At 41.8% G+C, this 23,333-nt stretch overlaps 1 protein-coding gene across 1 annotated transcript; it reads left to right on the plus strand.

Annotated features, from left to right (window-relative positions):
* Positions 1–3,526: 3,526 nt before the first annotated feature.
* LOC135462888 (interleukin enhancer-binding factor 2 homolog) lies at positions 3,527–21,445 on the plus strand. The gene is made up of 15 exons (XM_064740185.1): positions 3,527–3,597; positions 4,583–4,660; positions 4,843–4,885; positions 5,450–5,506; positions 6,014–6,142; positions 7,332–7,434; positions 9,412–9,477; positions 11,933–12,049; positions 12,502–12,580; positions 15,855–15,942; positions 17,038–17,099; positions 17,309–17,423; positions 18,054–18,141; positions 20,041–20,218; positions 20,888–21,445. Exons 1-15 carry the CDS (start codon positions 3,593–3,595, stop codon positions 20,979–20,981), a joined length of 1,302 nt encoding a protein of 433 aa, XP_064596255.1. The 5' UTR covers positions 3,527–3,592; the 3' UTR covers positions 20,982–21,445.
* Positions 21,446–23,333: the final 1,888 nt, after the last annotated feature.

The raw sequence follows: 23,333 nt of genomic DNA on the forward strand, positions 1-23,333 counted from the left end.
TAGGAGCTTGTTAGATGTATGATTGTATGCTGAGCCTCAGATGTGTGGGCCGGTGACTCATTGGCTGGACGGCTGTTAGGAGCTTGTTACATACATGATTGTATGCTGAGTCTCAGATGTGCGGGTCAGTGACTCATTGGCTGGACAGCTGTTAGCAGCTTGTTAGATGTATGATTGTATGCTGAGCCTCAGATGTGTGGGCCAGTGACTCATTGGCTGGACAGCTGTTAGGAGCTTGTTACATACATGATTGTATGCTGAGTCTCAGATGTGTGGGCCGGTGACTCATTGGCTGGACAGCTGTTAGGAGCTTGTTAGATGGATGATTGTATGCTGAGCCTCAGATGTGTGGGTCGGTGATTCATTGGCTGGACAGCTGTTAGGAGCTTGTTACATACATGATTGTATGCTGAGTCTCAGATGTGTGGGTTGGTGACTCATTGGCTGGACAGCTGTTAGGAGCTTGTTACATACATGGTTGTATGCTGAGCCTCAGATGTGTGAGTTGGTGACTCATTGGCTGGACAGCTGTTAGGAGCTTGTTACATACATGATTGTATGCTGAGTCTCAGATGTGCGGGTCAGTGACTCATTGGCTGGACAGCTGTTAGGAGCTTGTTAGATGTATGATTGTATGCTGAGCCTCAGATGTGTGGGCCGGTGACTCATTGGCTGGACAGCTGTTAGGAGCTTGTTACATACATGATTGTATGCTGAGTCTCAGATGTGCGGGTCAGTGACTCATTGGCTGGACAGCTGTTAGGAGCTTGTTAGATGTATGATTGTATGCTGAGCCTCAGATGTGTGGGCCGGTGACTCATTGGCTGGACAGCTGTTAGGAGCTTGTTACATACATGATTGTATGCTGAGTCTCAGATGTGCGGGTCAGTGACTCATTGACTGGACAGCTGTTAGGAGCTTGTTAGATGTATGATTGTATGCTGAGTCTCAGATGTGTGGGCCAGTGACTCATTGGCTGGACAGCTGTTAGGAGCTTGTTACATACATGATTGTATGCTGAGTCTCAGATGTGCGGGTCAGTGACTCATTGACTGGACAGCTGTTAGGAGCTTGTTAGATGTATGATTGTATGCTGAGTCTCAGATGTGTGGGCCGGTGGCTCATTGGCTGGACAGCTGTTAGGAGCTTGTTAGATGTATGATTGTATGCTGAGTCTCAGATGTGTGGGCCGGTGACTCATTGGCTGGACAGCTGTTAGGAGCTTGTTAGATGTATGATTGTATGCTGAGTCTCAGATGTGCGGGTCAGTGACTCATTGACTGGACAGCTGTTAGGAGCTTGTTAGATGTATGATTGTATGCTGAGCCTCAGATGTGTGGGTCGGTGATTCATTGGCTGGACAGCTGTTAGGAGCTTGTTACATACATGATTGTATGCTGAGCCTCAGATGTGTGGGCCGGTGGCTCATTGGCTGGACAGCTGTTAGGAGCTTGTTACATACATGATTGTATGCTGAGCCTCAGATGTGTGGGTCGGTGATTCATTGGCTGGACAGCTGTTAGGAGCTTGTTACATACATGATTGTATGCTGAGCCTCAGATGTGTGGGCCGGTGACTCATTGGCTGGACAGCTGTTAGGAGCTTGTCACATACATGATTGTATGCTGAGCCTCAGATGTGTGGGTCGGAGCTTGTTAGATACATGATTGTATGCTGAGCCTCAGATGTGTGGGCCGGTGAGTCATTGGCTGGACAGCTGTTAGGAGCTTGTTAGATGTATAATTGTATGCTGAGCCTCAGATGTGTGGGCCGGTGACTCATTGGCTGGACAGCTGTTAGGAGCTTGTTACATACATGATTGTATGCTGAGCCTCAGATGTGTGGGCCGGTGACTCATTGGCTGGACAGCTGTTAGGAGCTTGTCACATACATGATTGTATGCTGAGCCTGAGATGTGTGGGCCGGTGGCTCATTGGCTGGACAGCTGTTAGGAGCTTGTTAGATATATAATTGTATGCTTGAGTCTCAGATGTGTGGGCCGGTGACTCATTGGCTGGACGGCTGTTAGGAGCTTGTTGCATACATGATTGCATGCTGAGCCTGAGATGTGTGGGCCGGTGACTCATTGGCTGGACAGCTGTTAGAAGCTTGTTAGATGTAAGATTGTATGCTGAGCCTCAGATTTGTAGGCCGGTGACTCATTGACTGGACAGCTGTTAGGAGCTTGTTACATACATGATTGTATGCTGAGCCTCAGATGTGTGGGTCGGAGCTTGTTAGATACATCATTGTATGCTGAGCCTCAGATGTGTGGGCCGGTGAGTCATTGGCTGGACGGCTGTTAGGAGCTTGTTACATACATGATTGTATGCTGAGCCTCAGATGTGTGGGTCAGTGACTAATTGGCTGGACAGCTGTTAGGAGCTTGTTACATACATGATTGTATGCTGAGCCTCAGCTGTGTGGGCCAGTGACTCATTGGCTGGACGGCTGTTAGGAGCTTGTTACATACATGATTGAATGCTGAGCCTCAGATGTGTGGGCCGGTGACTCATTGGCTGGACAGCTGTTAGGAGCTTGTTACATACATGATTGTATGCTGAGCCTCAGATGTGTGAGTTGGTGACTCATTGGCTGCACAGCTGTTAGGAGCTTGTTACATACATGATTGTATGCTGAGCCTCAGATGTGTGGATCAGTGACTCATTGGCTGCACAGCTGTTAGGAGCTTGTTACATACCTGCTGAAGCCAGGGAAGTCGTTTGTTCCATCCACGCAGGTGTCATCCACCCATAATCCTGAATCAGTCATATAAGTGAGCAGTTTTCGAGTGCAGAATGTCACGGAGTATGTCATATCATAGAATGTACTAACCAAAGAAGAACAGGTTGCGGTGTGACACTCGCCTTTCATTCACTAGGACACAGGAGGTAGGGGTTCAAATCCGGCCTTGGACATGGAATTTGTAGATTCCCCTGTTCTCACTGTTCATGAGGCCTTTGTGACAGGAAGCGTTGAATGACCCTTGTGTGGCCGATGGCGCTCTCTAATACTGGTAGAGCACCTGTTTTTTACCAATAGGGTGTGCAGATCTATACGTCACTCATGAAGATGTTTACCACTAGCTTGCTAAAGGCCAGTGGTTTATGCCAGGTACTCCGGTGTTCCCTACCCATAAAACTGGTCGTCATCGTATGAGGGGAAAACCTTTGAGTAAGACACACGAACGATTGGTGATGTAGTGTAATGGAAAGCGGTGTTGACAGAAGACTAGGTTTTACAGCTGTTTAATTTCCCCGCCTTCTAAAAAATATGCAAGAGGGTTAATTATGACATGGGCATCAGTGAAAGAAAGTGTTGTGGATTTTGTATGTATTTGTGTCATACCGTAATTTGTTCTTCGATTTGGGTGTTATAACGTTGGACAAGTGATTATTATTATTTTTTTTTGCCATGCTGTTAAGCGTTCATACATACGGTGTTGCCAGATTTCAAGGGTCATAACTTTGTCATAACCTATTCTTGTGATTTGTTTGACGTGGTTATCGTTCGTGATTTGAAATTCTATTTCCGGAAAGAGCCGGCTTGCCGATATCGTCTTTGTTTTATTATCCATTAATTTATCACAACGATGAGGTGAGTATGCGCATTCAGTTCACATCTTCATAGCGTTGCTCGGCAGAATTCCATTAATGTTTTTATTTGGGGAAAGTTTATGTAAATGAAGAATAAACCCCGAATTGTTTATCACCACAGTGTTACGATTACTGGACGCGCAGTAATGCCCCGGCTTAATATACCGTTACCTCTAGCTCTAGCTCTGCTGATTTTTGCCGTTTCCTTGCTTAATATAGTACAGGACACTGAAACTATCATATCTGAGTGAAGGCCAGATACATTGTGATTACTTTTACAAGAGGAATTTCTGACCTGAAAGCTATATTTTTCATATTTTATGTTCAAATCTTTTTCTTCACCTGGGTAAAATTTACTTTGTTTTTACTCCAGTATTCTAGCCACGTGACCTAAGAGTGTGCTGATGATTGGCTCAGAGCAGTTATGACATCACTGCACAACTGTGAATATAAATACAAAAAAGCAAATATTTATTTATTGATTTGATTAGTGTTTTACGCCATACTCAGAATATTTCACTTCTGTGAGGGCGGTGAGCATTAAGGTGAGAGCGAACTAGGCAGAACCTGAGGGACACCCTCAACCATTCGCAGGTTTCTGGCAGACCTTCACGCATATGACCAGAGAAGAAGCCAGCATGAGCTGGATTCCAACTCACACTGACTGCATTGCGGAGAGGCTTTTTTAATCCCTTTTCTCAAGTCAGTAAGTGATGAAACATAAGCTGTATCAGAGACAGATATGTTAGACTTCAGACAAGGAAAGATCTTACAGATCACTTGACGTAAAAAAATAATTTTTTTTTTCATCTCCTTACAGAAATGCCGACAGATCCCATATATCTATTACCATAACTTAGATTTAAATGTTGGATTTAAATACACATAAAATCATATTTCATTTTTTCCCCCCACCTACCTAGTCTCCTATGAACTTATTATATACATGAATATCAGTGTAAGTTAATCAGCGTTCTCTTTTCCAGGAATATGCGGGCACCCAGGGGCCGTAGGTCCATGGAAGGTGGACCCATGAGGCCGATGCAGTTCAAACCATCACATATGTGAGTATAAATAATATTCGCCGTCATATCTGTGAGGATAGACTGATTCAAACATTCACAAATGCAAGATTGCATGTCATGCTTATTTCCTGTTTAGGGAGGGGACCATTTCTTGTTTACATGGCTGACCAAACCCTATTGAACAATTGACAACAAGTGAGTTTTTGTCTTGTTGATTGTAGGTACAGAACCTTCATCCCTCATATCCCATTTGACTTGACTCAGGTAAGGAACATTTAAGCCTTTACGTTTTAATTGTTTGTTTCTCATTATCACTGTGACATGTTAAGTGCAATAATCAGGTCTGTCAGCAACCTGCGGATTGTTGTGGGTTTCCCCTGGGCTCTGCCTGGTTTCCTTCCACCATTATACTGTCTGCTGTGTTATAAGAGAAATTTTCTTGAGTACAGTGTAATATACAAATTAAATAAATAAGTGCAGTGATTAATAAATATTCATTTACAAAAGTAGTTAATTCCAAGAAGAACATCTTTGAAAGACATATGTGAGTATAAAGTGAATTCCAAGAAGAACATCTTTTGAAAGATCAGTCCCTTTGTATTTCAACACTGGAACATTGGCCTTATTAGCAGATCTCACAAATAAATTCATACCAAAATGAATGAGATTAACATATATGTGGTATTAATAACTGATAGTTACTGTCTTCCATAGGAGAAATAAACTGTTGCCATGGAAAGTGTTAGTTGGTTCAGATACTTGATGAGGTAACGGTAAACATTGGAGAGTGGAAAAGTTTTTATGTTGTGTCATTTATATGTTGTACAGTGTGAAGCGACTTTCCCAAGAGCTAAGGTAGCACCTGATGAAAAGCCTTTTACAGATGTAAGTATAAAGACTCCTGGGTCTAAAGTAAAATTACTGACACCAATTCTTGAAGAAAATCACAACGATTTTTCAAAAGCTTTAATCATTTCATCTGATCATTTAATACAGTTCAAAGTTAATTATGAGAGAATCTTTAAGTAACATTAGATATGTGCTTCAGTATTTTTCCGATCCTTATTTGTATTGCTTTTCCAATTGAAAAATATTATAGTGCATACATTTTTGACCAGGGTATAACTATACCATCGCCATGATGTAGCTGCTGAACTGGGCCAAAGGGGCCATTATAAACGTTTCTTTCATTCATAAATCAGATAGGTGACAGCAAGAGCTTTATGAAAATTTATCAACCGGTTTAACAGGCTTCTTGGCTCTGAGCAGAGCATTATCTGCATTTTGATTCCTGTCCACTCTGATTCTTGTAATCTTGATCCACGCTTACGTCCCCTTAATCCACAAACTTATCTCCCTTTAATCGTCACACTTATCTCCCCTTACTTGCAGGCCTTGCTGAAGAGGAACTCTGATTTAACACCAGGCACACAGGAGCAAGCAGCAGTTCAGGCCCTTGTTACTAAGATACAGTCTGTCCTAGACAACCTTATCATTACACCTGGCAGTTTCGAGGCTGCTGTAAGTATCAACGAGAACACTTTTATAAGTTTTGTGTTGGGTACTTCGAGAGTGTAGTCTCCTTGCCTGTGTACCTGTCCACCTACTAGGTAGCACTAGTGGTACTGGGTGTTCAAAAAAGGCAAGTAGCAGGCTGCAAACAGTCTATTGCTATCCCTGTAGCCGCCCACTTTGAATATTCTTACTATTTAGTAATTGTGGCATAATTTCTTTCAATTCAGGCGCCTACTTTTGAACCCCTGGTGGTACATTTTTGTATGTGTGAGTCTCAAGCTCCACCTGGTGGATGGATGGGACAAATACTATTAGTGGCCTAAAATTTTGCCCATGATTAACTCGGATCATGTTTTCTAACTCTGAGCATTCTATTAATTGTAGAAAAGTGTTCTCAGGTTTGTGTAAAAGAAGTTTCCGTACCAAAAGTAGTGCTTTATGACATTTATTTGCCTCTAAAATGCACTTTTTTTGTGGTGAGATGTTTGCATGTAGGCTACATTTCCTCACGTGGTGAGATTCCCTATTTGATGCGTTCTAAGACTGTGCACACCTGCTGCGTTGTCCTCTAGTCTGCAATCCCTGAATGATTCTGTGTACTGTGATTCTAATATAGACAGTGCATCAAAATTAAACTCCCCCCATAACGTTGTTTGATATCTCCCGTGGTATGTACCAGATCCCAGTGAAATTCTGCACACACTATCCCAGTAATCTGGTGGACGTGGTGTATCAAGGATTAACGAGCAGGTGCAGCTGTGCGTTATTGGGCAAACGGAAACTGAAAATCTGTCGATTTTGAAAATTTCACAAAAGGAATCAATCAGATTTTTCAGTGTTATGGGGAGAATTTACTCTTGTTACACAGTTTAGTATGATGACATTACAGAGTGAGGTGATGTAAACTACAGGAGAACTTTTTAGGTGTTTTCACTTTGTGTCCTCCAGTGCAAAGTCCTTAGAATTCTTCTCAGACATGCACCATCGCGCTACAGAACAACAACAACACACTGCAACTGGTCTTAACAATGGTACTGTAACGTTGTTAACTGGAGAATTTGGAACCTGATAATTTCTTAAGCTCCTGTGCATTTCTCTTTGACCTTTTATGTTCATTAAATGTTATCTCCTAGCCACTAGCGATTTGATCTTTTTTAGTTGGTGGTACATCTAACCATTGTTTCTGTTTTCATAGCAACTGGAGGAAGTCCGTCAGGTGGGGTCGCACAAGAAAGGGACGATGATGGCGGGTCATAACGTAGCAGATATTGTGGTCATGTTGAGGACTTTACCCACAAGTAGGTGCACTTCTGGTCACATGTGTAGAGAAACTTACTTAATTGACAGGCAAAACAGGGGCATCAATAAAATGATAAAATAAAATGCTCAGATGATGAAAGCACATGGGTGTACATGGGTTACTCTGGTGCACATGGGTTTCTCTGGTGTACATGGGTTTCTCTGGTGCACATGTGTTTCTCTGGTGTAAATGGCTTTCTCTGTTGCACATGGGTTTCTCTGGTGTACATGGGTTACTCTGGTGCACATGGGTTTCTCTGGTGCACATGGGTTACTTTAGTGTACATAGGTTACTTTGGTGCACATAAGTTACTCTGGTGTACATGGGTTACTCTGGTTTACATGGGTTACTCTGGTGTACATGGGTTACTCTGGTGGACATGAGTTACTCTGGTGTACATGGGTTTCTTTGTTGTACTTGGGTTACTCTGGTGTACATGGGTTACTCTGGTGCACATGGGTTACTTTAGTGTACATAGGTTACTTTGGTGCACATAAGTTACTCTGGTGTACATGGGCAACTCTGGTTTACATGGGTTACTCTGGTGTACATGGGTTACTCTGGTTTACATGGGTTACTCTGGTTTACATGGGTTGCTCTGGTGTACATGGGTTACTCTGGTGTACATGGGTTACTCTGGTGCACATGTGTTACTCTGGTGCTCATGGGTTACTTTAGTGTACATAGGTTACTTTGGTGCACATAAGTTACTCTGGTGTACATGGGCAACTCTGGTTTACATGGGTTACTCTGGTTTACATGGGTTACTCTGGTTTACATGGGTTACTCTGGTGTACATGGGTTACTCTGGTTTACATGGGTTGCTCTGGTGTACATGGGTTACTCTGGTGTACATGGGTTACTCTGGTGCACATGGGTTACTCTGGTGCACATGGGTTACTTTAGTGTACATAGGTTACTTTGGTGCACATAAGTTACTCTGGTGTACATGGGCAACTCTGGTTTACATGGGTTACTCTGGTGTACATGGGTTACTCTGGTTTACATGGGTTACTCTGGTTTACATGGGTTACTCTGGTGTACATGGGTTACTCTGGTTTACATGGGTTGCTCTGGTGTACATGGGTTACTCTGGTTTACATGGGTTACTCTGGGGTACATGGGCTACTCTGGTTTACATGGGTTACTCTGGTTTACGTGGGCTACTCTGGTGTACATGGGCTACTCTGGTTTACGTGGGTTACTCTGGTTTACATGGGTTACTCTGGGGTACATGGGCTACTCTGGTTTACATGGGTTACTCTGGTGTACGTGGGTTACTCTGGTGTACATGGGTTACTCTGGTGCACATGGGTTACTTTAGTGTAAATGGCTTTCTCTGTTGCACATGGGTTACTCTAGTGTACATGGGTTACTCTGGTGCACATGGGTTACTCTGGTTTATGTGGGCTACTCTGGTTTACATGGGTTACTCTGGTTTACATGGGTTACTCTTCTGCACATGGGTTACTCTGGGGTACATGGGCTACTCTGGTTTACATGGGTTACTCTGGTGTACATGGGTTACTCTGGTTTACATGGGTTGCTCTGGTGTACATGGGTTACTCTGGTTTACATGGGTTACTCTGGTTTACATGGGTTACTCTGGGGTACATGGGCTACTCTGGTTTCACCATCCATAGTCCTGACCACCATCATATAAGTGAAGAATTCTTCAGCGTTTAACAATTATCAGAGAAATAAATAAAGGTACATTTATAATTGTTTCTGGTAGGTCAGCATAGGATTCGTAAAAAAGTCAACATGATTTCTGTTACAACATTCACTTAAACATCAGTAAGAATTGACTCAACAATTACCAGAGAAATAAAGTAAAGGTACATTTATAATTGTTTCCTTTTTTTTTTTTTTTTTTTTTTGCATAATCCATTTGCATAAGCATCATATTCTTGGATACCACATAACTCTTAAAAATGGATAATTCCTGATATTGTTTCTGTTTTTTTTATCTCAGAGGAGGCTGTGGCAGCACTTGGGAATAAAGTCTGTGAAGACTTGAAAGTCTCCGACCCCAACGAAGGTACAGTAATATCGTGTTTCATCAAGAAAACTTAATGCTATGAAACTTGTATTAAACTTAGTTTGAGGGATTTTGAAACTGAACTCAAGCTTACGGTTTGTGTCAAAGTTTCCCCTGAAGAACAGAAGAATAATGTTTACATTCTCAAAACAAATTGTCAATAAAGCAATCAGTGTTATGAGACCTGAAGCAACCAAAGTCAGTAGTTCCATGGGCCAGAATGAATAGCAATATCGTTAGGCCTTTGAGGTTAGGCCCTTGAACTCCCAACAAAGGACCCCTGCAACTGTATAGAAAATCTTCCCACCTCGATGCTGCAGTTGTGTTTAATTCTTTTTTTTTTTTTGTGCCAAAAGCAAGGAAAATTGTGTGACTATGAAGTACAATTAATGAAGAATATGTGTGTGAAAAATTGCAGGGACGGGATTTATACTTTTTGTTTTATCAGACGACAAAAGTAGGACCAAAAGTAGATTTTGATATTTAAGGGCATTTTGTTCAGGGAATTCCTTTCATAATAAAAATAGGATAAGGTGAACGAAAATCATTTCCACATATTTCATGTCTAGTTAAGTAGTTGTCAGCTGTAGTGAAGTATCGTGTTGGTTTACACAATCCTATTTTTAGAAATTGAACAAAAAGGGAAAGAATTTAGAAGTTCTGTAGAACTGTGCATTCACCCTAATATTTCATGGCACAGGATGTTAACATGCGTGCCTTAATCCCGATGTGTTGAATTGGATCACAAGTTCGATTAATATCATTACATATATTTAGTGCTAAACATGAGTTAATGTGGGGGAAATAGTTTGAACCACACAAGGAATTCTTTTTTTACATTTATTTATATTTTTGTTCAAATATATTACAGTAACTCTATATAGATGGTATATGGTATTCTTCCAGTGAAAGCTAAGTGTTGTTTACTTCGGCTAACAACATATCATACAATGACATTGAAGAAGTGGGGACCTGTTTTCAGCTTAGCTTTGTAATAAATGTCTATTAAAGACACTGTCATATATTCACGGTATGATTAGTAAGACAAAACTTGTTTCAAATGCCAACATTATACGGAAAATGATATGAACCTGTGCATTTAACAGCATACAGATGGTTAGCAACAGTAAGCTGATGGTTAGCAAATGTAAGCTGAAGGTTAGCAACAGTAGGCTGATGGTTAGCAACAGTAGGCTGATGGTTAGCAACAGTAGGCTGATGGTTAGCAACAGTAGGCTGAAGGTTAGCAACAGTAGGCTGATGGTTAGCAACAGTAGGCTGATGGTTAGCAACAGTAGGCTGAAGGTTAGCAACAGAAGGCTGATGGTTAGCAACAGTAGGCTGAAGGTTAGCAACAGTAGGCTGATGGTTAGCAACAGTAGGCTGAAGGTTAGCAACAGTAGGCTGAAGGTTAGCAACAGTAGGCTGAAGGTTAGCAACAGTAGGCTGATGGTTAGAAACAGTAGGCTGAAGGGTAGCAACAGTAGGCTGATGGTTAGCAACAGTAGGCTGATGGTTAGCAATAGTAGGCTGATGGTTAGCAACAGTAGGCTGATGGTTAGCAACAGTAGGCTGAAGGTTAGCAACAGTAGGTTGAAGGTTAGCAGTAGTAGGCTGATGGTTAGCGACAAATATTTTAGCTTGGCCTATTTGATCAGGCTACACCTGTTATGTAACAACATCAACAGCATACTGGGGAAGGCCTTGCATCATTTCACAGAGGATCTGTCGCTGTGAGCAGGTTGGCAAATGGCATGGGCTACAGGGGAACGATTTCCCGTCTAGTTGCAAGGGGTCCTTGTAGTTGTTGTTGGAAGATTAAAAGTTTGGAGCGCAGTGTAATGATTCAGGAGCCTTTGACCAATGCAGTCGGTGTGAGTTCAAGTCCATCTCATGCTGGCTTCCTCTCCGGCCGCAAGTGGGAAGGTCTGGCATCAACCTGCGGATGGCCATGGGTTTTCTCCTGGCTGTGCCCGGTTTCCTCCCACCATAATGCTGGCCGCCGTCATATAAGTGAAATATTCTGGAGTATGGCGTAAACCAAACAAATAAATAAATCAATAAAAATTTGGACAAAATGAGTCCGAACTACAATTCCACACAAATTTGATCCGCTTGTATCTTCTACATCTTCTGTCGTCATGTGACTGAAAAATTATTGCGCACGATATTAAACCCCAAGCACTCACTCACTCACTCACTCACTCACTCACTCACTCACTCACTCACTCTACATCTTCTGGGACCTCACTGCCTCAGATGATTTAAGGGCTAACCATAACCAAAGAGAGGTCACATTATAAAATACAACTTTCCGTGTTTCAGCTTAAAGTTTGGTGGTTTGACGGGTATCTGGTGAAAGTCGGCGGTCTGCTCCAGGCACTCCAGTACCAGTAAAAAAAAACTCTTCAGCATGGCAATAAACACCAACTAATTAATCAATGCATTTTTTCAGTTCTCAGCATGTTGACAAACGACTCAGGATTTGAGATCAGTTCCTCTGAGGCCACAGTGAAGTGTCTAATCTCGACAATCCCGCCCAACATGAAGAAATTAGACCCAGACCTCCACTGTAAGTACTGTTATCTAATTGTAGATGAAATCTGACAAACTTTCAAGTATGTTTAAATGTTGTGAGGATATTATTGGGGGGTGAACCGTAGTTTTATACCCTGTCTGTCAGTCCGTCAATCCATCCCAAATGAGTTTACCAGTCTTTTCATCACAACAGTTTATCGTATTGACTGAAAACTTGGTGCAAGGCATCACCAGGACATGTTAGTGATCATTTTCGAGTTTCATGTCCTTTTTATCATTCTTGCCTAAAAACTACGTCTGTCTTGTTTTTTTTTTGTGGAATTTGACATCAGTACATGTATTATGTTGTTTTTTTTTTGAGGGGGGAGGGGATCTGGCTCCCACTGTAATGGCCACTGTCTTATAAGTGAAATATTCTTGACCATGGCAAAAAAAAATACAATTAAAGGAATAAATTTATATTTTTATCTTTTTTTATTTTCTCAGTGGATGCAAAAGTGATGCAGGGTCACTTGTCAGCTGTCCGTCACGCGCGGTGGTTTGAAGAAAACGCCTTCCATTCCAGGTTAGTGTAATCACAACAACAGTGATGACAGGGAAGCTGATATCATGCCTGGGTTCATCGGTCAGGTCCTGGCTGGCTCAGTTGTCTGTCATCAATGTAGCTGACAGTGATACTGTCACGTCATGAGGTTACATCAGCCAGTGTTACACTTTAGCTTCTCGTCAGGGGGCCTCCATGGCTCAGTTGTCTGTCATCAATGTAGCTGACAGTGACACTGTCACGTCATGAGGTTACATCAGCCAGTGTTACACTTTAGCTTCTCGTCAGGGGGCCTCCATGGCTCAGTTGTCTGTCATCAATGTAGCTGACAGTGATACTGTCACGTCATGAGGTTACATCAGCCAGTGTTACACTTTAGCTTCTCGTCAGGGGGCCTCCATGGCTCAGTTGTCTGTCATCAATGTAGCTGACAGTGAGACTGTCACGTCATGAGGTTACATCAGCCAGTGTTACACTTTAGCTTCTCGTCAGGGGGCCTCCATGGCTCAGTTGTCTGTCATCAATGTAGCTGACAGTGATACTGTCACGTCATGAGGTTACATCAGCCAGTGTTACACTTTAGCTTCTCGTCAGGGGGCCTCCATGGCTCAGTTGTCTGTCATCAATGTAGCTGACAGTGACACTGTCACGTCATGAGGTTACATCAGCCAGTGTTACACTTTAGCTTCTCGTCAGGGGGCCTCCATGGCTCAGTTGTCTGTCATCAATGTAGCTGACAGTGATACTGTCACGTCATGAGGTTACATCAGCCAGTGTTACACTTTAGCTTCTCGTCAGGGGGCCTCCATGGCTCAGTTGTCTGTCATCAATGTAGCTGACAGTGATACTGTCACGTCATGAGGTTACATCAGCCAGTGTTACACTTTAGCTTCTCGTCAGGGGGCCTCCATGGCTCAGTTGTCTGTCATCAATGTAGCTGACAGTGATACTGTCACGTCATGAGGTTACATCAGCCAGTGTTACACTTTAGCTTCTCGTCAGGGGGCCTCCATGGCTCAGTTGTCTGTCATCAATGTAGCTGACAGTGATACTGTCACGTCATGAGGTTACATCAGCCAGTGTTACACTTTAGCTTCTCGTCAGGGGGCCTCCATGGCTCAGTTGTCTGTCATCAATGTAGCTGACAGTGATACTGTCACGTCATGAGGTTACATCAGCCAGTGTTACACTTTAGCTTCTCGTCAGGGGGCCTCCATGGCTCAGTTGTCTGTCATCAATGTAGCTGACAGTGACACTGTCACGTCATGAGGTTACATCAGCCAGTGTTACACTTTAGCTTCTCGTCAGGGGGCCTCAATGGCTCAGTTGTCTGTCATCAATGTAGCTGACAGTGATACTGTCACGTCATGAGGTTACATCAGCCAGTGTTACACTTTAGCTTCTCGTCAGGGGGCCTCAATGGCTCAGTTGTCTGTCATCAATGTAGCTGACAGTGATACTGTCACGTCATGAGGTTACATCAGCCAGTGTTACACTTTAGCTTCTCGTCAGGGGGCCTCCATGGCTCAGTTGTCTGTCATCAATGTAGCTGACAGTGAGACTGTCACGTCATGAGGTTACATCAGCCAGTGTTACACTTTAGCTTCTCGTCAGGGGGCCTCCATGGCTCAGTTGTCTGTCATCAATGTAGCTGACAGTGATACTGTCACGTCATGAGGTTACATCAGCCAGTGTTACACTTTAGCTTCTCGTCAGGGGGCCTCCATGGCTCAGTTGTCTGTCATCAATGTAGCTGACAGTGATACTGTCACGTCATGAGGTTACATCAGCCAGTGTTACACTTTAGCTTCTCGTCAGGGGGCCTCAATGGCTCAGTTGTCTGTCATCAATGTAGCTGACAGTGACACTGTCACGTCATGAGGTAACATCAGCCAGTGTTACACTTTAGCTTCTCGTCCGAGGGCCTCCATGGCTCAGTTGTCTGTCATCAATGTAGCTGACAGTGACACTGTCACGTCATGAGGTTACATCAGCCAGTGTTACACTTTAGCTTCTCGTCAGGGGGCCTCCATGGCTCAGTTGTCTGTCATCAATGTAGCTGACAGTGATACTGTCACGTCATGAGGTTACATCAGCCAGTGTTACACTTTAGCTTCTCGTCAGGGGGCCTCCATGCCTCAGTTGGTTAGCGCACTAGCGCAGCGTAATGACCCAGGAACCTCTCACCAATTCGGGGGCTGTTAGTTCCAGCTCATGCTGGCTTTCTCTCCGGACGAATGCGGGAAGGTCTGTCAGCAGCCTGCAGATGGTCGTGGGTTTCCCCCAGGCTCTGCCCGGTTTCCACCCACCATAATGCTTGCCGCTGTCGTATAAGTGAAATATTTTTAATTACGGCGTAAAACACCAATCAAATAAATAAATAAAATAAATAGCTTCTCGTCAAGTCCTTCTTTCACCCATAAATCTGATGTGCATGTGGAACAACTTTGTTTTTACCAGAAAAGGGTGGTCATATAATTAAATGTTAACATCAAATTGTATGCTCTCCAACTTCAGAATGCTCAGATTAGAAACATGAGTGAGGGCAGAAGGCAGAAATATCATTGCTACCTGATGAGAGAAAATTAATCACATTGCCAGTGGTACTGTTTTAACTTATGTTGTTAACATGTGCATGTATAGGTCTTCCCAGGGAACTTTCTGTAACTGCCTTTCACCCCTCTTACTAACATGTCAGTGGAATAGCCCTCAAAATGTATTACAACCGGCCCGGATAGCACAGTTGGTAGAGCGTCCGCTTCGGGACCGGTAGATCCAGGATCAATCCTTGATCGAGTCACACCTAAGACTTTAAAAGAGGAAGTTGTAACTTCCTCGCTTGGCGTTCAGCATGAAGGGGATAGTGCAACGACTGGTTGACCCATATCAGTATAATGGCTCGGGCGGGGCGGCTTGCTTGCCTTCGGTAAGTCGTCTCAGTGAGGCAGCACTAAATAAAAGAGCGGTGGAAATCCGTCCTGCAACAAGGAGGCACATTACACGTACATGCACCCTAATGATTCCTTCGTCGTCATATGAAATTGTTGAGAACGACGTTAAACCCCAAGCACTCACTCAAAATGTATTACCATTGTTCATGAAGGTATAGTAGACTGGTCTGTCAGCAATGAAGCAACCATTTCAACATACATCTGTCTGATATAAGAAATGTCCTCTGATATTACTCAATGCCATGCAGGCCGAGGACAGTGTGATTTATGACTTCATCCTTAAAAGTGGTTCTTTTAGTTGACGATGATGATGATGAATTTACCTGTATCCTGTTTATTTTCAGCATCAAGGTGTTGATACGGTTGCTAAGAGACCTAAAGAATAGGTTTGAAGGCTTTGAGCCTCTTACACCTTGGATTATAGATTTATTGGTGAGTCCACAAGCATATGATGTAGTATATGCCACATATCAGTGGCGAAGAACTACGTCGAAAGTCGCTCTGTCAGTAAGTTGGTCACGTGTTAGTGGCAAAGAGCTGCATTGAAAGTCGCTCTGTCAGTAAGTTGGTCACGTATCAGTGGCAAAGAGCTGCATGGTAAGTCGCTCTGTCAGTAAGTTGGTAAGCTATCAATGGCAAAGAGCTGCATGGTAAGTCGCTCTGTCAGTAAGTTGGTCACGTATTAGTGGCAAAGAGCTGCATTGTAAGTCGCTCTGTCAGTAAGTTGGTCACGTATCAGTGGCAAAGAGCTGCATGGTAAGTCGCTCTGTCGGTAAGTTGGTCACGTATCAGTGGCAAAGAGCTGCATTGTAAGTCACTCTGTCAGTAAGTTGGTCACGTATCAGTGGCAAAGAGCTGCATGGTAGGTCACTCTGTCAGTAAGTTGGTCACGTATCAGTGGCAAAGAGCTGCATTGTAACTCACTCTGTCAGTAAGTTGGTCACGTATCAGTGGCAAAGAGCTGCATGGTAAGTCGCTCTCAGTAAGTTGGTCACGTATCAGTGGCATAGAGCTGCATTGTAAGTCACTGTCAGTAAATTGGTCACTTATTAGCGGCAAAAAGCTCCATTGTAAGACTCTGTCAGTAAGTTGGTCAGTCAAATTTTTTTGACATTCTTTCTTTTAACATGGGTCATTCACTTAACGATAGCCCAGATTTCAAGACAATATTAACTTTTTGCAAGATGCTGTAGCTATTGCGAATTTGAACTTCTTTATTTATTTATTTGATCAGTTGAATATTATGTAGTAATGGCCAAGTCTATGTTTGAAAGAAACCAAAGCTATTTGGAGGAAACCCCTCACCCCTGTCGGTTTACATAAATTGGAAATTTTACATACAAGTGAAATGATCTGTAATGCTGTGTGAAACACCTGTCAAATATACAGGTGTACAATTTATTAAGTTTAATTGTAAATAAGTAAAGTAAATAAGTTTAAGTAAATTCATTTGCCAATTTTTGCATAAGCAAAGACACAGACATGAATCTCATCACAGTAGAATAATAGTTACATGTTATTTTCCAGTCTCACTTCGCCACAATGAACAATCCGACCCGACAACCATTGCCCATCAATGTATCCTTCAGGTAAGTCAACAATTCTCAGAACTCTGTAAGTATTTCAGTAATTTAGTCAAAATATGTGAGAATATCTGGCCTGTTGTTATAGAAATATTTTGAAGAGCGTCATGTGTTATTTAGGGGATCAAAGATTGCTAAGATGCCTGTTCCTATTTCTCAGTTTAAGAAGTTTTTATGTAGATGATCTATTTCTGATTTCTGATTTCCATTTCCAGACGTTGTTTACAGTTACTGGCAGCAGGGTTTTTCTTGCCAGGCTCAGTAGGCATCACAGACCCATGTGAACCTGGGAATGCCAGAGTCCATACAGTCATGACACTGGAGCAACAGGTTAGTGACCAATCTCCAAGCCAGAGTTACGTGCCCTTGATAGATAAGCACTGGTGTAATTTGTGCATTGATTTTTTTTTTTTTTTTGATTGCTTTTTTACGCCGTACTCAAGAATATTTCACTTATACGACGGCGGCCAGCATTATGGTGGGAGGAAACCGGGCAGAGCCCGGGGGAAACCCACGACCATCCGCAGGCTGGTGCCAGGCCTTCCCACATACGGCCGGAGAGGAGGCCAGCATGAGCTGGACTTGAACTCACAGCGACCGCATTGTTGAGAGACTCCTGGGTCATTACGCTGCGCTAGTGCGCTAACCAACTGAGCCACGGAGGCCCCAATTTGTGCATTGAAAAGTCTGATAGATTAGGTGACGGTCAGCTAATATTAATTAATGAATTTTATTTGAGTTGCCAGATCAATAACAGTTGTTTTTCCTCCTTTGTCATCTTTTTATGAGTAAAAAACTTGTAATAGTCATACAGCCGTCAGCAACCTGCGGATGGTCGTGGGTTTCCACCCACTATAATGCTGGCTGCCGTCGTATAAGTGAAATATTCTTGAGTACGGCATAAAACACCAATCAAATAAATAAAATAAATATTTATCACCTGTGTGTTTATCTCATTAGGACCAGGTGTGTTTCACAGCCCAGACCTTGTTAAGAGTGCTGAGTCATGGGGGATACAAGCAGATTTTGGGGCTGGAAGGGAACTCAAGTAAGTCAGTTACCTTAGTAAAAAGGTCTTAGGAAGCAAGTTCTGCAAGAAAAAAATGCATTTTCGAGTGATTATGTAATTTGTAAATTTCTCTGCTCACATTGCTTGCAGGACGTTGTGTTGACAGTAACGATCAACAACCCCAGTCGTTCAGTGCACAGGTTAGCATCCATTGAAATTCACCTATAAAAGTCCATTAGTAGTTTGCCAAAGTTTGGTGGTTTTCTTCACCCATAAAACTGGCCACCGCACTATAGCTAAAGTGTGGAGTACCTGTATGCATCTGCCTACCAGCAAGGTTGGTAGTGCGCTACAGGCGGAGTAATCGCCCTTGATTTACTGTACATATCAAAGTCTTTAGAAACCTACTCCTGGATCAGATTTTTTCCTTGACACAACATTATACAACCGCAATAAGCAGTGCTATAAACCTTGATCGGTGTGTTTTACCCAAATGAACAGCAGAAAGCCACTGTGTTATCAGGCAGTAGGCCTACCAGCGATCGATGTGGCCTAAGTTGTTGTTGATTCTCCACTAATTTCTGTCAAGCCTATTTTGCCTCAAAATGGCCGTCCCGCGGTATAACTGTTAACATGTTCATGTGCAGGGAGATATTTTGTGCGCTGGCACTTCTACGTCTAGTGTGAAATAAATGTTTGTCATACACTGCATAGTTCTCATTATATCCACATCCCGTGTTGTTTTGAACCGCTTTCATGGTCACCAACTACGGTGAAATCTGATGTATTCCATGTAGGGCAACAAGCATAGTGTACATGTGGATATCTTGTTTGTCTTCTGCCATAGAATTCAAGGATTGGATACTTTTTATGATGTGGGAAAAAAAGTTAAAAAACAAAGAAAAGCTTTATCAGACATTCTCTCTTGTTTGTCTTCTGCCATAGAATTCAAGGATTGGATACTTTTTATGATGTGGGAAAAAAAGTTAAAAAACAAAGAAAAGCTTTATCAGACATTCTCTCTTGTTTGTCTTCTGCCATAGAATTCAAGGATTGGATTCTTTTTATGATGTGGGAAAAAAAAGTTAAAAACAAAGAAAAGCTTTATCAGACATTCTCTCTTGTTTGTCTTCTGCCATAGAATTCAAGGATTGGATACTTTTTATGATGTGGGAAAAAAAGTTAAAAAACAAAGAAAAGCTTTATCAGACATTCTTTCTTGTTTGTCTTCTGCCATAGAATTCAAGGATTGGATTCTTTTTATGATGTGGGAAAAAAAGTTAAAAAACAAAGAAAAGCTTTATCAGACATTCTCTCTTGTTTGTCTTCTGCCATAGAATTCAAGGATTGGATTCTTTTTATGATGTGGGAAAAAAAGTTAAAAAACAAAGAAAAGCTTTATCAGACATTCTCTCTTGTTTGTCTTCTGCCATAGAATTCAAGGATTGGATACTTTTTATGATGTGGGAAAAAAAGTTAAAAAAACAAAGAAAAGCTTTATCAGACATTCTTTCTTGTTTGTCTTCTGCCATAGAATTCAAGGATTGGATTCTTTTTATGATGTGGGAAAAAAAGTTAAAAAACAAAGAAAAGCTTTATCAGACATTCTCTCTTGTTTGTCTTCTGCCATAGAATTCAAGGATTGGATACTTTTTATGATGTGGGAAAAAAAGTTAAAAAACAAAGAAAAGCTTTATCAGACATTCTTTCTTGTTTGTCTTCTGCCATAGAATTCAAGGATTGGATACTTTTTATGATGTGGGAAAAAAAGTTAAAAAACAAAGAAAAGCTTTATCAGACATTCTTTCCATTCATCTGTGAGATGATAGTTCGTCAGATGCGACAGGTAGCTCTGTAAGTCAGACACTTATACTTTTTACATCAAAGGTATCTTAGTGCTTCCCTGACATTAAATATGGTAATACTTCTGGTGGGCAGGTATTGCTACAGAGATGAGCGTTTGGGAAGGGGTGGTTGTATCTCCCTCAGACAAGGCCTACGAGAAACCAGAGAAGAAAGATGAGGAGGAGGGGGAAGGAGAAGGTGGGGGAGGGGGAGGACACCATGGAGGCTCAGGAGAGCCAGTGAAGGCCTACACAAGGGGAGACAGCCGTGGGTAAGAATCAAAGACTTCTCTAAAACATCGGTGAATATCTGTTGGCTCGAATTGTAATATCTTTTGCACATCTTTAATCATTTGTCATCTAGCTAGCATTAAAATCTTTACACAGTTGTAAGAAGCAGTCTAACATTCCATGAAGACCGCTTGTCTTGGATTCCTCCACCCGTACCAAAATTACCAAGGTCATATAAATGAAAACAACAGTCCAATAAGTAATGAATGAATTTTGATAAGCTGATGGACATCTTCTTAAGTAAGTAAACCAATCAAATTTTGCACAAGCTTCAACTTTAAGTTCATTTACTGTAAATTCATATCGTAAACATTTCTGTAACAAGATAGTATCATCACACCTGACATCACCATAGATGAGAAAACAAACCAGTATCATCCAGTTCAAAGCTAGGATATGATTTATTGATTTATTTGATTGGTGTTTTACGCCAGACTCAAGAATATTTGACTTATCCAATGGTGGCCAGTATTATGGTGGGTGGAAACTGGGCAGAGCCCAGGGGAAAACCCACGAGCATCCGTAGGTTGTGGACAGACCTTCCCACTTATGGCCAGAGAGCAAGCTGTTTGAAGTTTTACTCATAATAGTTGGTCAGACTTATTATTTTCTCACATTAATGTGATATTATTGTTATTTTTTTTTTCCAGGGAATTTGACGGAAAGTCAATCACATTGGCCACACAAGAGGACATCACATCACAGATTTTGTTTCGTTTCATTTCGATTTTTGTCTTGTCATGAAAGCCGTAGAGAAATTATGCCTGTTTTGATCTTTTGGGAAAAGTGTAAGAGACATAAAGGCAAATATTTTGAAAGTTTTGTTTAAATTTAGACTGGCTGTGGAAGAAATACGAAGAGTATGGAAGGTTGTTAGGAGCAAATGATATTTTTCATTTCTTTGCTGTAGAATGTTATTGCTTACATTTTCATCACATTGTCTGTTATGTCAGTATGTGGTAAATCAATATCATTAAGAATAATAACTCACCCAACAAGAGGTGAAACTAAAGCCAGTTGGTTTTACAAGTAACAGGTCATATCACCTTTTTGTTAACAGAATGGATATTCCGCAGTTGCATTTGTAAGCCTATTATTTTCAGATATCAGATTTTTCCCACAGCTTCAGTTTTACTGAAATCCATTTTGTATGCATCCGTCTTAACTGTATCAGTAAATAATATGGCATTTTATTGTATTGTTTTTTGATTATCACTGTGATAATGGAGAGCTAGATGTTCCACATCACAAGCAGAATGTCAACTCCCTGATGTGAAATTTCACTGTCTTGACACTGGACTAAAAGGGATAGACGAACTGGTCCAGCCTGTCTTCGTGTCAGTACACTGTGACTGGTTGAGGTATAACCTTTGTGCAGTGAGGCAGCACTTCTGTCAGCACTGGAATTTGTCTGCCGCAGAGAGAGAGATATTGAAAGGGTCAAAAGTATAGCAGGAATATGCTGAAACTTGAGGCCACCTCCAAGAGATAGAGGGCTATACCGTATCAGTGTAATGGTTTGGGAGGGGCGGCTTACTTGACTTCGGTAAGGCGTCTCAGTGAAGCAGCACTAGATTAAAGAGCAGTGGAAATCCTGCAACAAGAAGGCACATTACATGCACTCTAGGGAATCCTTTGTCGCCATATGACTGAAAAATTGTGAAGTACGACGTTAAACCCCAAGCTCACGCTCGCTCACTCGAAATCTTTATCAAATTGCACCAAATAAAATGGCACATAAAACTCCTGACACTATTTTGCAACAATTATTGAACAGAAACGAAAGTTTGACATAGGATGGACCCATAATCGATATGCTATTCGTGAAAGCATGGGAACAAGATGCAAGAATCATATGCATGTTGGTATAAAGTTTTATTGATTGAATATACAAGTACCTTTAAGTGTACAATATAGGATGACTTGCAAACTCTGTCCTAGAAAATTAGCATGCCTTGCACTTTTGCACAGTTCAAATAAGCAAACATCTCAGGATTTCAGAAACACATATGAGTTATCAGATGATGGGAATGTTAGGCTTTAAAATGCAAGTATATCAAGGGCAATCATAACAATTACTTGAGAAATTCAATACACATTGATTTTCCCGTAATTTTGGACAACATTTTTCATTAAATTTAGGTAACAGCAAGACCAGCTCCACAGTTAAACCACCAGTATGTAGAACTACACACACATGTGCAGTGTTCAAATCCTCAACATGAGTCACAGCTGGACAAAGCGAAAAATTTGTTGGTTGGCGACAGAAATTCAAACTGTGATTAGTTATTTATTTATTTGATTGCTGTTTTACGCCGATATTTCATTTATACGACGGTGGTCAACATTATGGTTGGAGGAAACCGGGCACAGCCCGGGGGAAACCCACTAACATCCGCAGGTTGCTGGAAGACCTTCCCACTTACGGCCAGAGAGGAAGCCAGCATGAGCTGGACTTGAACTCACAGCGACCCCATTGATGAGAGGCTTCTGGGTCATCACACTGCGCTAGCAACTGTGATTAGTTTGTTTGCAACATAAAAGTGTTGACTTCAGTTTTTTTTTGTCTCAAATAGAGAAAAAAATACCACAAAATCAGCCCAAAAATTTGGCTGCACAAACATTATTGACGTCATCTTGCACTAAAGAGCAAACAATCATATTCTTCAAAACGATGTAGGTTTTGACTCATAATAGGCGCATGTAACTGCAAGATTGTCTTAGTTCAGACTTTTACATGAGGTTACAAAAGTCGCATCATTACTCTTTCAAAAAAAAAAATATACCCAACTTTCATCCAACAAACAAAAGAAAAACACATCGGCGGGATGGTGTAAGGTGCGCTTACCTTGCTCATTGACAAAATTCTTGGATCTCCATTTTGGAATCATTGAATATTAGTTTTAGTAATTAACAATTTTCACTTCTACAGTGACGGTCAGTTTCACCAACCTTTCCCACATGTCGTGTACAAATATGCACATGATATTGGTGTCAACAAAGCTTAGTGTCACCAGGACAACCCGTCCAAGATTTGAACCCGCACTTTGTATGTCCTTGTCACTGAATGTTGAGGACGGTCTGCTTGTAGGTATA

The sequence above is a fragment of the Liolophura sinensis genome, chromosome 2 (assembly GCF_032854445.1).
Source record: "Liolophura sinensis isolate JHLJ2023 chromosome 2, CUHK_Ljap_v2, whole genome shotgun sequence".
NCBI lineage: Eukaryota > Metazoa > Mollusca > Polyplacophora > Chitonida > Chitonidae > Liolophura > Liolophura sinensis.